The sequence below is a fragment of the Rhinolophus hipposideros genome (assembly GCF_964194185.1).
Source record: "Rhinolophus hipposideros genome assembly, chromosome: 15".
Lineage (NCBI taxonomy): Eukaryota > Metazoa > Chordata > Mammalia > Chiroptera > Rhinolophidae > Rhinolophus > Rhinolophus hipposideros.
In genome coordinates this window covers 7,886,923-7,900,102 of record NC_138061.1, presented here as the reverse complement: position 1 = coordinate 7,900,102, position 13,180 = coordinate 7,886,923, and the positions used below count along the sequence as shown (strand labels likewise).

The window sequence follows — 13,180 nt, the reverse complement described above, 5'->3', positions numbered from 1 at the left end:
GGTTCACATCTCTTCAAGCTTGACAAGAAACTTCTAAATGTCAGAGAACCCTTTAGAAACTAACCTGGGCTTGGCATTGAAGATAAGAATCAAAAGGTGTATGATTTAGGGGTGTATGTGTATTTGGTTGTTTCATCAGGACCAAATATATGCTTTTTTTCATAGAAAATATAGAGATTTTAATAGTGCCTTTTAAGTCAATAGGTGCCTCATTCAGTGGTAATATGTATTTCTTCATCTTTAACATTAAATTGAAACAGAAAGTCAAGTAGCTCAGTGACATATTTGATAATTGTTTGTTTTCTGCAAAAATTCGATAGGTACATCTGTAAGCTTGGAACAAAACCCTATTAAACCTGCCTTCTTAGAAAACAATTGTGAAGATTTGGGAGGTCCCGACCATAATTACAGTAGCTGGCGGGAAATTGGAAATTCATCTTCTTTGTGACTACAGAGCAGTTGCCATTTCAGGAGGTGCTGACCTTGCATTCACCTCTCTGATATGCTCTGGTTCCCTCCAGCCACTGAATATAGAAACTGGATGCAGAGCCCTCTTATCAGATTGTCCTTCCTGTTAACTGAATGCGGTCAAGTCCAGTGTCAGCAGACACACCTGAAGGTGCTAATGTGATCACCAGAAAGAATCTGGCCAGGGCCACAGCTGTGATTGAGCCTCTTACACGAAAGTCGCAAATCACAGGATCACAAAATGTTGGGTTGGAAACACTGGTTACCATTGGAACGCACAAGCACTACAGGAGGAATTCTCTGAGTCACACTGATGAGGCAGGAGCCGTCATTGGTGGAGCTCTTTCTGAGCGGCACTGAGTGTTTTGCATACATGGTTTAATGTCACCCTGCCAGTTCTGCAGAGTGGATGTCTGCAGTTCCCCAAGTAAGAGCGAGGAAGCGCAGGTTTTGAGCTGGTAACACTTGCTGAGTGTTTCTGGGCTAATGTGTGGAGAACCAGGTCTGCCTGACTCTACGAGCCCTGCTGTGACCTGCGGCTGTCCTTTCATCATCAGGAGAGGAGGGTGTTGAACTGATCCAAGCATCCCTTCCTGAGGCCACGAGAGCTTCAGGGTGTCTTAATGTTTTGAAAAACCTGAGTGGGACTAGTTTCGCAAGGTGCCCAGCTAATTAAAATTGCATGTTTGGGTTGTAATTACATCAACCCACTGTGGTGAGCCTGATCATCTCCGGCTGATTCAAAACTCAGATGGGCAATTATAAATGTTTTTCTTTGAGTGCATGCTTAGTAAATGCCCTTTTCTGGCACAATCTTTTGAAACGTGCTGTGGGAGAAAACCTAGTCCATGTGGTCTGTAGGGATGAAAAGATGAGCAACCACTGGGCGACATGGCTTCTGAGACTTCTCCTTGTTCTAGTCCCAGAGACCCTGAGAGCAGTTGTTTTAGGTTGATAAATCGGGGTGTCCTTTGATAGTCACCCAGTTCTCCTCTCCCCATTAACACACAGCTACGTCAGCCCCTCCTTCCCGCCTCCAACAGAGGTGGGCACCATTGCCATCACACTGCAGACATTTAGAAGAGCGACAGCATGTTTTTAGAAGAGTTGAAAACCTTGTCTTTGTCCCCTTCCAAAGGCCTCTTCTCCCCTAATCACTTAGGTTGAAATTTCCAGAAACATTAGCAATGAGCCATAACACACCTGGTCCCAACGTGTTACATTTATATCACTTATCATGGGGCTTTTATCTTACAGCATTTCATTTTATCCTGCAAAATGTAGGCACTCTGAGCTTCACTGGATAGACAAGCCAATAGGAGTCAGAAGTCAGGGAGCTGGCTCCCTGATCCTGAGATTGATGATCTGGACTCATGACTTCCTTCCGGAAGGGCTCTGCCCAGCTCTCTTTCTAGCCCCCCAGCAAAGCTCTAGCAGTTAGAGTCGGATGAAAACAGCAGTCAAGCCGTCTCGCTGTGCGTTGCCCCAGTATGAAATAATTACCCAAAGCAGCCCTGGGATGTGACAGGACCCATTAAAAATAACTGGGCTTCTTCGGCTTGAAGCAGCATATGCTTTAGTGAGCAACCTCTTCTCTTACTGTGTTTCCCCGAAAATAAGACCTAGCTGGACAATCAGCTCCAATGCATCTTTGGAGCAAAAATTAATATAAGACTGGGTATTATAGTATATTAGACCCGGTCTTATGGTAAAATAAGACTAGGTCTTATATTAATTTTTACTCTAAAAGATGCATTAAAGCTGATTGTCTGGCTAGGTCTTATTTTGGGGGAAAGACGGTATTACAGACGCAGACATTGCCCTGGGGAATCAGAGAACACCCCCCCCACACACACACACACACATTATTGTTCTGTCATATGCTGCCACTGAAGGGAAGTCTGGGGGACACTGGGCAGTGAGAAGGAAGCCCTGTTGGCAGGTAGGAAAGAAGGCAGATAAGTGAGCTTGGGGACCTGAAACTCACCCAGATCAGCTGCCAGGAAAAGAGCTAAGATTCTGGGTGGCGTGCTTCGTTGTGACGAGCTGGTAACCAGAACTGGACACGGACCCAGGGCCACACGTCCCAGGAAATCGCTGTGGTGGCCCTGAGCTGGTTTGTGCATCGTGAGTACTCTGTGCCCCTGGTGGGGTGTGCTGGGGCAGCGGAGAGTATCTTAAATAATTTAGGCTTAAACCATACCTGGGCAATAATAATGCTCCCTTGGAGAACGAGGCAGCTGATGTATTATTACCTTCTCAACTGAAACAGCCGTTAATAGAACAACAAAATGATAGTCCTGGGTTGCCACATCCGGAAAGTGATAAATCAGGAACAGGCCCTCAAAACCACCTTGTCCTTTACTGTCCCCCACCTGCTTCTCAGCTTGAAGGTGAGGAGGAACAGAAGTCTGTTGAAAGCAATGCTCCTGTGTCTTAGGCTGGGGCCGACCCCAGAACAGGTTCACATTCCAGTCCCAGATGCTGTGCTGCAGCCCAGCAGCATGTGGTTTGGCTCTGGTCTCTGTTCTTCCCAAGTGATACACAAGTTGGGGCGTCGGCCGTCAGGATGCGTGAGGTCTTTCTGGCCGTTAATCCACAAAACCGTCTTCACACCCTTGAGCGGGCCAAGCGTCCTAGATGGATGCATTTGCTGCACCTGGGCGTTTCAGAGACTCCTGAGAACTTGTCCACGTGTTGAAGTCGATGGAGTTTATTTGGCCACAACCACACAGACTTGGCCGGTTTTGAGAAAATCTTCCACGGAATGTCCCATTTTAAAGCTCGTATTAACAAATCATTTTTTAAAGTGACAGCTTCGACAACGTGTCGAAATAGAGGCACTTTGAACCAGAACTGCTATTTATAATTTTTATGTAAAAAAAATTGAAGGCTTTAGGGATGGCCCCTGTCTCTCTTGCCAGCTGGTTTTTGAGCAGGTCACATGTCACTTCTTGGTTTCTTTTTAAGGAGAAAAGAGCCATCTGGTAGCTGCAGAACGTGGTTTCTGTGATTAGAGCCTTTTTCGGTCTTGTTCACCACATCCACTGCCCAGCCCAGTTTGAAGCACATAGTAGGTGCTCAGAATCCGTTAATTGGGCAGGCAATTCAGTTGAGTGGCAGAGCTGGAAGTGGCCAGGTACGTGAGGCAGGCGGTGGGTTTGTAGTCTCCAGTGTGAGCATCTGGAGTTTCCTTTGGAGCCGAAAGTCCCAGTCAGTTTGAAATACCCAGTATTATGTTATGTTACATTATATTATATTATACCCAGATGGACTTGATTAGTCTTTGCGTCTGAAAATTTGATTGGAACCAGCCCTGAAGGCACTGGCAGAATTTGGGTTGCAAAGCTTCTCTTACAGGCAACACTGAAGGAATAATATCTATTCTTCCCTTGCTTCAGGGAGTGGCTGGAGCTCAATCCTCAGAGAGGGACAGCTGGGTGTAGTTCCAAAAAGTCACCAGGATGTGGGGAGATTGCACATGTCGAGCGTGAGGCGCACAGAGAAAACTAACACCCAAAGCGTAGACATTCTTCTGAACTGAAAACTTGCTGTAAAATGCTCAGATCTGTCCCCCAATCAAACCTGTGCTTGGTCATGACATTTAATTCCTTGGGACTCTCTCAGATGCCCAAATGTCAGAAGCCCCTTTACAGTAAAAGGTTTACAGTTGTCTGAAGATAGCTGAGTTGAGCTTCCCCTTTCGACTGAATTGGAATCACTAGTGAGTGGACATTTTCAAAAAGCTTAGTCTTGTTCCTGGCCCCACCCTGCCCGGCCCAAATCTTTCCATGTTTTTCTCTGGTACTAACACCTCTCCCTCTGTTTCTTTTGCAGAGCTGGATTACAGAAACTCCTATGAAATTGAATATATGGAGAAAATTGGCTCCTCCTTACCTGTGAGTCCTCCTGCCTCCGGCTAGTCAGGGAACTTGCTTTCCCATCCTGTCCTTTGTCATGAAAACACAGCATAGGCCTCCCAGGAGCAAAGCATCCGGGAACTCAGACCTCACGTCCTGGGCCCTCTGTGCCCACAGCATCCTGGGTGCTCAGTGAGGGTGAACGGGGCCTGGCGGCAGGGAGGGTCTGAGGTTTGGACTCCATCCACTGCAGATGGCATTTTCAGGGAGAAAACAATAGAATGCAGTTAGTTTTCCTGCAGAATCACTTCCCTAGACTGAGAAAGAACTAGTCAGAGACTTCTTTTTAAACGGTGGGGGAGTGGTTTGGTTGTTTTCAAGGTGTGTTATTTTCTGTCTTCTTCAGATTAATTGCTTTCTGTCACTGAAGATTGTCTCTTCGTGCAATAAGCCTCCTCCCGCCTTTGCATTTTAAGTGGTTCCGATGGGCAGCTGTCTGCCTGGCTTCATACCTGCTGCCACAGGGCATTTGGTTCTGAGCATGGCCTGGGGACTGTGCTCATGCCCTCAGAGGCACGGAGGTGCCCGGAGGGCTTGCGGCCACACTGAGGGGTCCACACATGTCACTCTTATTATGCTGGGTCATCGTGCTTGTCTCCTCCTATTTGACTGGGCAACGCCCAGACTGGGCTCTCGCCCGCCCCGCTGTTTATCCTCAGTGGCTGGCATGGTTGCCCACCAGAGAAGGCAGCAAACCACACCCTTAGGATCCTTCTCCCCTCATTCCCAACTGCACACAGTCGCACTTTCTCTCTGCCTGCCACCTTCCCTTGCATCCTACCTTCCTCTTTCCTAGCCAGCACTGGTTTTCTCCTGTCTTCTGGGTGGCTCAAGAAACGTGAAGGCCTTTCCCTGATGAGTTATTTGTACCTATTGAAAGTGCTCTGGTTGTCATCTCTGTAGCATGTTCAGACCAGCTGTAGCCGAGTTGACGTATGACTTTGATCCCTACAGCAGGATGATGACGCCCCGAAGAAACAGGCCTTGTACCTTATGTTTGACACTTCTCAGGAGAGTCCGGTCAAGTCTCCCCCTGTCCGGATGTCGGAGTCCCCGACGCCATGTTCAGGGTACGACTTCCACAATGAGAGGGTTACGGGTCAGGCCAGAGGTCCCCAAGCCCCTGAGCACGTTGACACCTGAACACCTTGCTTTCCTGACGTCATTTCATTTGCATGTATCCCAGCAGCTCACATTTCCTTCTCTAAATGTCCACACAGACATAAATGCAGTGGGCTGGTTACGGGCTGTCCTGAGGACTAAGGCAAAATCCTTTAACAGCTGAATATGTGAGCCCTTCCCATCACCGCGACGCGTGCACAAATTCGTTTTGTAATTTGTCCCGTGGGAAGAAGCTTGCCACAGTACTCAGAGCCTGCGTCCTACCCCAACCCTTACTGGTTGGTTATGTGACATGATGCAAGTCACTTAGCCCCTTTGGCTGCAGTTTCCTTGTGTGTAAACTGAGAGCAATAAAAAAACGGACTCCGCAGGGATGTGATGAGGTAAAATGAGGCTGACAGTCTTGAAGGCATCCTCTAGCTGTGCGATGGGGGTGGGTACCCATCCTCCCAAGCCATTGGGAGGATTATCCTGAGATGTTATAAGAAAAGCACTGGTCACGAGGCCTGGCGTCCATGAATGCCCGTAAACATTTATTATTAATACAGATGCGAGTATTAGCTTCGTCAGTCAGGTTCTGAGCTGTCTGCTGCTGGATTGGGAAGGGTGGGGCATCACTCTAAGATGAGGACCTTCCCATCCTCTCCTACCTGTCCCTTGCACTGGGCACGAGTGAAAGCTCATGTGTTAAGTGCTTTACAGGCTGGCAGCATCTCCTTGATCTTCACAGAGAGGTATATTGTCTCCATGTTGCAGAAACGGAGACCGAGACATAGTATCCAATCACTTCCCTTAGGGTGTGCAACCAAGCGACGGGCAGTCTGCTCAACTCCTCTTAGCCAGCGGCATCTGTGCTTCTGACCGTCCTTGTCAGCAGGCCCTGGGCTGGGGCTGACCACCCCCTCCCTCAGGCTGCCCAGCCTATACGCCCCATGGCCGCCCAAGACCTACCCCATGTTTCTCTGGGAACATAGCGCTGGAAGCCCAGGGTCCATGGGAATGTTGATTGAGTCGGGACGTCCTGGCCAATTCCAGGGAGAAAACTAAAGGTACCCTTTACTTCCTCAGGTCAAGTTTTGAGGAGACTGAAGCCCTTGTGAACGCGGGGTCAAAGATTCAGCATCCCGTCACACGAGGGCTGGCCCCCAACCAAGAGCCACACTTGCAGGTTTCAGAGAAATCCTCCCAGAAAGAGCTGGAGGCCATGGCTTTGGGCACCGCTTCAGATGCGATTGAAATTGTAAGTGGGGTCGGAGGGGCCCAAGATAAGTGGGGTCAAGGCCTCTGGCGAGCTGGGTCCCATCACCACGGGTGCCAGGCCTTCAGAGCAACATTCACCTGGCACCTTGCATGGGACCCTACTCTATCCTCCGGACCACAGAAGGCAGCCTAAGGGACCCACCCCCACCGTAATGATGAGAGAAAGGCTCTCTGTGCTCACCAATGGGGTTGGGGAATTCTCACCTAAGTGCTTGATTTGCCTTCAGGGTTATTTATTTTCCACTTTAGCCCCTTAGGGCTGGACAATTGCTTTGGAGCTGTCATCAGTCTGTACCCTGCTTCTCCATTCTTGAGGGCAGAAAATGATGGAACAGGGAACACTCCTTTTGGGAAATAGTTGGTTTTCCTGGGCCCTGGTGATGGGAAATCACTCTTGTTTATAGTCCATTACCTAGTAACACCTCTCCTCTCAGAGAAAGTAGACCTGAGCCGAAGGCCTAACCCACCCATCCCCAACCCCTTGCACATTTAAAATGGACCATCCTTCTAGGTGAATTTTATTTTTATTTCTTTTACCTCCCTCCTAGCAATCCCCAAGGGGGCTTGAGGCTGACGATTTAGTGTGTCTCTTTGTTGTTCCATTTTAACCAACCATTTATCTCATGCGTCAAATATTTATTGAGCACCTACTATGTGTCTAGCAGCTGGAGACTGGTGAAATGATAGTGAGCAAAAAGAGAGTCTAGACATGACTTGATCTCTCAAATAGATACTATGAAGAACTCACGCATGGTTCGCTTTCTACAAAGTTGGCTTCATTTTGAAGCTTTCTGATCTATCAGGAGACACTTTTTCATTTGAAATCATCTTTCCATTATTTAGAAAACAACCTTTACCAAAACCTTACTTTCTTTAATATTTATACTTGGAGTTATTTTCTCGGTGAGTTATGTCTGGAAAACCCACTAGCTTGTCTCCCACCCACTGAGATTTTCAAATAAACAGTAAATGGTCACTTTCCTACCCCGACTGGTTGGGGAGGGTGTGGTGTGGGGGGTGGGGAGGGCACCTAAGGTTGTGCTTTTGGGGAGGGGGTTGGGCCTGCCACTCTCAAGATGCCTACTGTCAGCATGTGGGAATCAGCCCACGGGAAAAGGACAGTATGGGCTCCTCACTGGTACTCTCTTCAGCCTTAAGGCAGAAATGTCCAGCAAATAGATGCGTGGTCCTTGCTTGGAAACTTTGTTGTCACTTTGCTCTCCTCTATTTTTCCTCTGTGTCCTCCTCTGCCGGCTTTCAGACAGCTCCTGAGGGCTCCTTTGCCTCTGCTGATGCCCTCCTCAGCAGGCTGGCTCATCCAGCCTCTCTCTGTGGCGCGCTTGACTATCTGGAACCCGACTTAGCAGAAAAGAACCCCCCAGTATTTGCTCAGAAACTTCAGGTTTGTAGCCCACGTGTGACTTTGGGGAGTTTGTCCAAACCTCAGTAGAGCATGAACCTCAGAACCCCTAATGCAATGAGGGAGGATTTAGGAAAGAATTGCTGAGAGTATTCCAAATGAGATAACTTCCCCTCAGAGACTGATAGATACGGTGTTCTTTACCCAAGACGCCAAAATGATATAAGTTGTGTGATTGCAAATGGAACAAACCATTTGTATTTCCATTTGAAAATTGGGCCCAGTCATTTTCCAGAAGTTTTGATAGCCCCAAAAGCAGTTTCTGTGATTTATTCACAGAACCAAGAGTATTAGATCACCATCGAGCCAAGCTATTTATGTATATGAGGCTCTCTCAGACGCCCATTGAGATAACATCTGGACTGAGTCTTACATCTGGACCCAAAACAATGACTGACTCTGTGCTTTAAATCTGACAGCTTAATTTGATATCCTCTAGACTAGAATATTCAGAGCAAACCTGGAGAGGTTTGTTAACAGTAGTTTGGGAGATGCAAATCCATTCATGGAAATTGCAAGCCAACTTTACATTAAACAAACAAAAGGGAAGAAATCGAAGGGAACAGGACTGTAAACATTTTGATCTCATTTTTAAAATCATTGCATATTCGAATGTATAATACTTCCTGACAGACATTGCAAAGGGCGATTTGGGTGGGGAACAAAAGGAGATTAAACACTTACTTCATGATCTGCTGAGGTGTTAATTGTGCCAGAAAGCCAGAGCTTGTGTTTTCCCTGAATACCTGCCTGTCATGACACATTCACGTGGCCCTTTCATTTCTTGGCTGTGGAAACATTTACGCCCTGTCTTGACGCATTTGCCCTGCGGCCGCTCACACCCACCCATCTGGCAGGAGGAGTTAGAATTTGCCATCATGCGGATAGAAGCCCTGAAGCTGGCCAGGCAGATTGCCCTGGCTTCCCGCAGCCGCCAGGACACCAAGGTACTGGTTGCTGCTACCGTGTAATGCCTCTCGAGAATGTCGTGTGGTCCGCAAGCTTCGCTAACCATTGGCCAGGCAGGCAGTGTTGGTGCTCAACCAAGTATAATTTTACAAAAAGCTAGAAGCGGTACTTTTGCATAAACACACATGGAGCACATGTCTAAAGTCTATTTAACTCCATAACGAGGGAACTAACAGGCGGGGAAGCTGGTTGAAATGGAAGAAACTAAGAGAAACCGATGGATAGCTGGTGGCGTAGATGAAGGCTGGAATATGATGGCAAAGTTAGACGGCAAACTGGTTAGTACCAGTGAAGCAGGACCAAAAGATCATTGCTTTTGAGGTTTTTTACGTTTTCTGAAATTGGCTTTTCTACTGAACAAAAACAATTTGCAACCTTTCTATTTTCTGCAACTTAATATCTGTGTTGAGACTGGACCCTAATCCATAGTGAATAGTAAGTGAAACCATGTCTGCCTCAGATGTCACAGATGACCCTTAGGCCAGGGTCAAAAGCATGACAGTAAAGCAATCCTTCTCTATAAAGGACAGACAATAAATGGCTTAGGCTTTGTGGGTCAGTTCTGCCACCTTAGCTCGAAAGCAGCCAGACAGTACACTGATGAATGGGTATGGCAGTGTTCCAGTAAAACCCTTTGCAGGGAACAGGGCAGCGTGCCGTTTGGCTCACACACCACAGTTTGCCAACCCCTGCTCTGGAGTAGAGTGTGGGAGTAACAGGGCATGTGGACATCTTTGTGCCTGGCTTCCAAGTTTGGGGTATTTTTTCCTAACAATTGGAATGAGTTGCCAATGACATGTTAAACATGTGTGGCCCTGTGAGGTTCAGCCCACCCCTTGGGGTTGACGGGTAAGCTGGGTTTCTGAGGAGACGCTTCATTCCCACCCCCACTCCCTACCCCGAGTTGGGCAGCCCCGGGAACCGGGTGTGTCGGACCAGCGCTGGACCCCAGTGTGCTCTGTGGTCTTGAATGACTTGGTGCACCTCTCTGAGCCTCAGTTTATCCATCTGAGATGAGACTAACAATGGCAAGTTTGCAGGTTGCTGTGAGGACTACAGATGACGTGTGGAAAGCAGCACCATGCTTGGCACACAGTTAAGTGTGCCCTAAATGAAAGCTTCTGTGGTTAGCTAGCCTTCATCTTTGTTTCTGTTACCTGATCAGATTCTTACATCTCTCCTCAGTAGGCGGGTCCAGGTCCCATGTTACAGATGGGGAAACAGAGTCAGGGAACCAGCCCGAGGCCTGATAGTCGTCCCCTGGCCTGGTGGGAACTAGAGCTTGAATCTCCAAATGGAGCCCCTTGCTCATCCATCTCAAGTAACAGCTCTCTTGGCAGAGGGGCCAGTGGTTTCTTCCATCTCTTGGCCTTGGTACGGAGCTCGTCTGCTGCTCCTGTTCTGGGGCCCTGGGGGGAGGGGCGTGTCCCAGAGAACCTCTCAGTGAAAGATGGTCACACTGGGTGTCCCAACTGGGCCCCTTGGGACCCAGGGCAAGGACACGAATGTAAATAGAGATTGCTAATGTCCTTGTTCTTGTTGCCAACCCATAAACTTGGGTTTAATTTCCATGGAAATGAGATCTTTAGAAAACATTAAGCAGTGAGGATTTTTTCCTCATTAGGTTTATTTCTTGATATCCTTGGGTAGTGGCTTAAAGGCAGAAGGAATTGCTTGAGGTTTGGCCACTAAAAATATAGTATTTTCTTGTCCAGGAATGTGAGGCAGAATTGAGCATATTCTGGTAAAGTTGTTCAGACCAAGTCTAGTGTCCTGGGGTGCCTGGTACCCCTGCCTCTTTCCTCTAAGAGCATGTCAGAGGTGGTGGTTGGCAAATATTGGCCGATAGCTGACTTCCTGTCAGTTACAGCCTGTTCTCAGACCACGTGTCCCGATTATGATTTAGAAAACATTGTCACGTGAATGTACTGAGTGGGTCGGAGAGAACCACAGCTACCTCCTCATGGATTTCAGAAGGGCACGCTAAAAGAAACATTCCATAGGCGTGGAATGTTTTGGAGTGCAAGGAACATTTCTCTCTGCCATAGTAACTTGTACCGCTTTCATAAGATAGATATTATCTAGTGACCTTGGCCCAAGGAAAATAGATGCTCTTTCCTATCACTGACTCAGCCAAGGTGATCCCTGTACTTTAGCCCACTTAAGTTCCTGTGGGTTTCTTGTTCATGTAGACATTCAGTGGCCCCACTGGGAACTGCTGACATATAGGAAGAGAAAACAGCAGCTGTGTATCCAATTTGCTCTTTTCTCTGCACGTATATTTTAGCTGCCGTTTCCCCCAGCCCAGACTTTTTAGCAGTACGAACTTAAACTGTTGCTATCACCAAAGTAAAATCACTTGGAATGAAAAAAAGTCATATTGAGTGGATAAAACGCAGCATGAAATACGGTGGTGTGATTTCTGGCTGCACCTTTGAGCAGCTTCAACTTACATTTCCCTTCAGATCGAGAGCTAGCCCAGCCAACCTTTGAGGGGCTGCAGTGGGGTTTCCTGTCTCAGTTAGAAAATGGGAGAAATGAGGAGAGTTCCTTCTGGTTTGCGGGGAAAAGGGGGCTGGCTGTAGCTCCTTAATGCTTTCCATCCACACAGTTCTGGCCAAGCTGAATTCAGTTGTGTCCTCCTGGGGATAAATCTGACCCGGGTCGCAGACTGTGTGGCAGCCCTGAATTTGACACTAAACCCGGAGAGATAGAACCTAAATGTCCCATTTGTATGGCTTTGCAAGCAGGGCAGGACGCACGGGGGATTGATTTAATTTGTGTATGTAACAGATACTGGTTGTGATTCCTAAAACTTTTGGCCCCCTTTGGATGATGGGAACCCAGTATACAGAATGAAGGATGTGTCTGTAACTTAGGAACAAGGGACATAACAAATGGCAAGCTTCAGGACCAGAGAAAGTCCAAGAAACAGGCCCCATTGCAAGAGAAAGTGTGTTAGTCCTCAGCGTTTGATTTCCTCCAGACGCCTGGGTTTTACATCAGTGGGAGAAGGAGTTAGGTCTGGGGCGACTTGTCTTGTTTTGAGCAGCCTGACATCATAGGGTCCTTGTCGCACGTTGTATCTGGAACGGTTATCTACACGATGCCTGAAAGCCAAAAGAACAGTCTGAAGAGCCGTGGCAAAGGGCAGGCATGTGGCTTTCAGTTTATTTGCCAGTTTTGAGAAAGTGTGGCCATCGTCTGCAGCCTGTGTTGGGAAGGAGTAGCCAGGGGTGCCTCCTGAAGGAGTATCTTTCCCAGGTTTGCCATCCTGAGCTTGAGAATTAACTAACTGCCCGTTATCACATTTGGATGGGGCAGCACCCGGGTGAGGCCGCTCTCCTGCCCAGCCTGGGTCCACGCTCCATGACCTTGGCTCAGCCTGCCGTGGTCTCCCCACCTGATCTCCACTCCTGATCCCCACTCTTGTGCACTCCTGTCACACTGCTGCTCCCAGTCCGGCTCCTGGGGACAGAGGTCCTATCTTGGTCTCAGAAGTGGCAGCTTCCCTGAGGCTTGAAGCAGGGAATTGGCCACAAGGAGGACTGTGAGCCCTGGTGAGTGACAGGACCTCCAGCCCCTGGCTACGCGGCCAGAAGACCCCAGGCATGATGTCTGCAGATCTGACCCCCAGGGGACAGCGGTGACCAAGTCACAGAGACCAAGATTTGAGAGTGTGGATTGAGGGATTGGGAGTCAGTTCCAAAGGCCCAGGCTCTCTTGATTGGTGGCCATTTCACATGTTAATTTGTGATTCTTCTGGCTTTTGGGCTCCTCTAAAGTTGCAAGTGGAAGGTTATGTGAGAGAAACAAAGCTTAATCTAAATCTTCATCTTAAAATATCAGCAAGAGACAAACGGATTAATTTCAGTTAAAAATAGTTCTTGGTTGTAAGAGAAAACCAGGGTGTGTGTGTACCTTGAAGTTCATTAACATGCAGATACTCCATCGTAATTCAAATGGGATTCTGAAGTCATCTGTTCTTTTATTGAAAACACCAGGTGGCCAGGATGAAAAG

General features: G+C 47.9%; 1 protein-coding gene across 10 annotated transcripts in view; it reads left to right on the top strand.

Annotated features, from left to right (window-relative positions):
• The window catches only part of TACC2 (transforming acidic coiled-coil containing protein 2), a 184,901-nt gene that overhangs the window by 154,011 nt on the left and 17,710 nt on the right, over positions 1 to 13,180 (top strand). For 5 of the 10 annotated variants that reach the window (XM_081073625.1, XM_081073624.1, XM_081073621.1 and 2 more), the window contains 3 exons: positions 4,306 to 4,367; positions 5,343 to 5,458; positions 6,579 to 6,750. In XM_081073625.1, coding sequence (XP_080929751.1) covers positions 4,306 to 4,367; positions 5,343 to 5,458; positions 6,579 to 6,750 — 350 coding nt within the window. Of the gene's footprint in view, positions 1 to 4,305; positions 4,368 to 5,342; positions 5,459 to 6,578; positions 6,751 to 8,031; positions 8,173 to 9,047; positions 9,138 to 13,180 lie in introns of all 10 variants that reach the window. The other 5 variants (XM_081073623.1, XM_081073627.1, XM_081073626.1 and 2 more) reach the window with 2 other exon arrangements.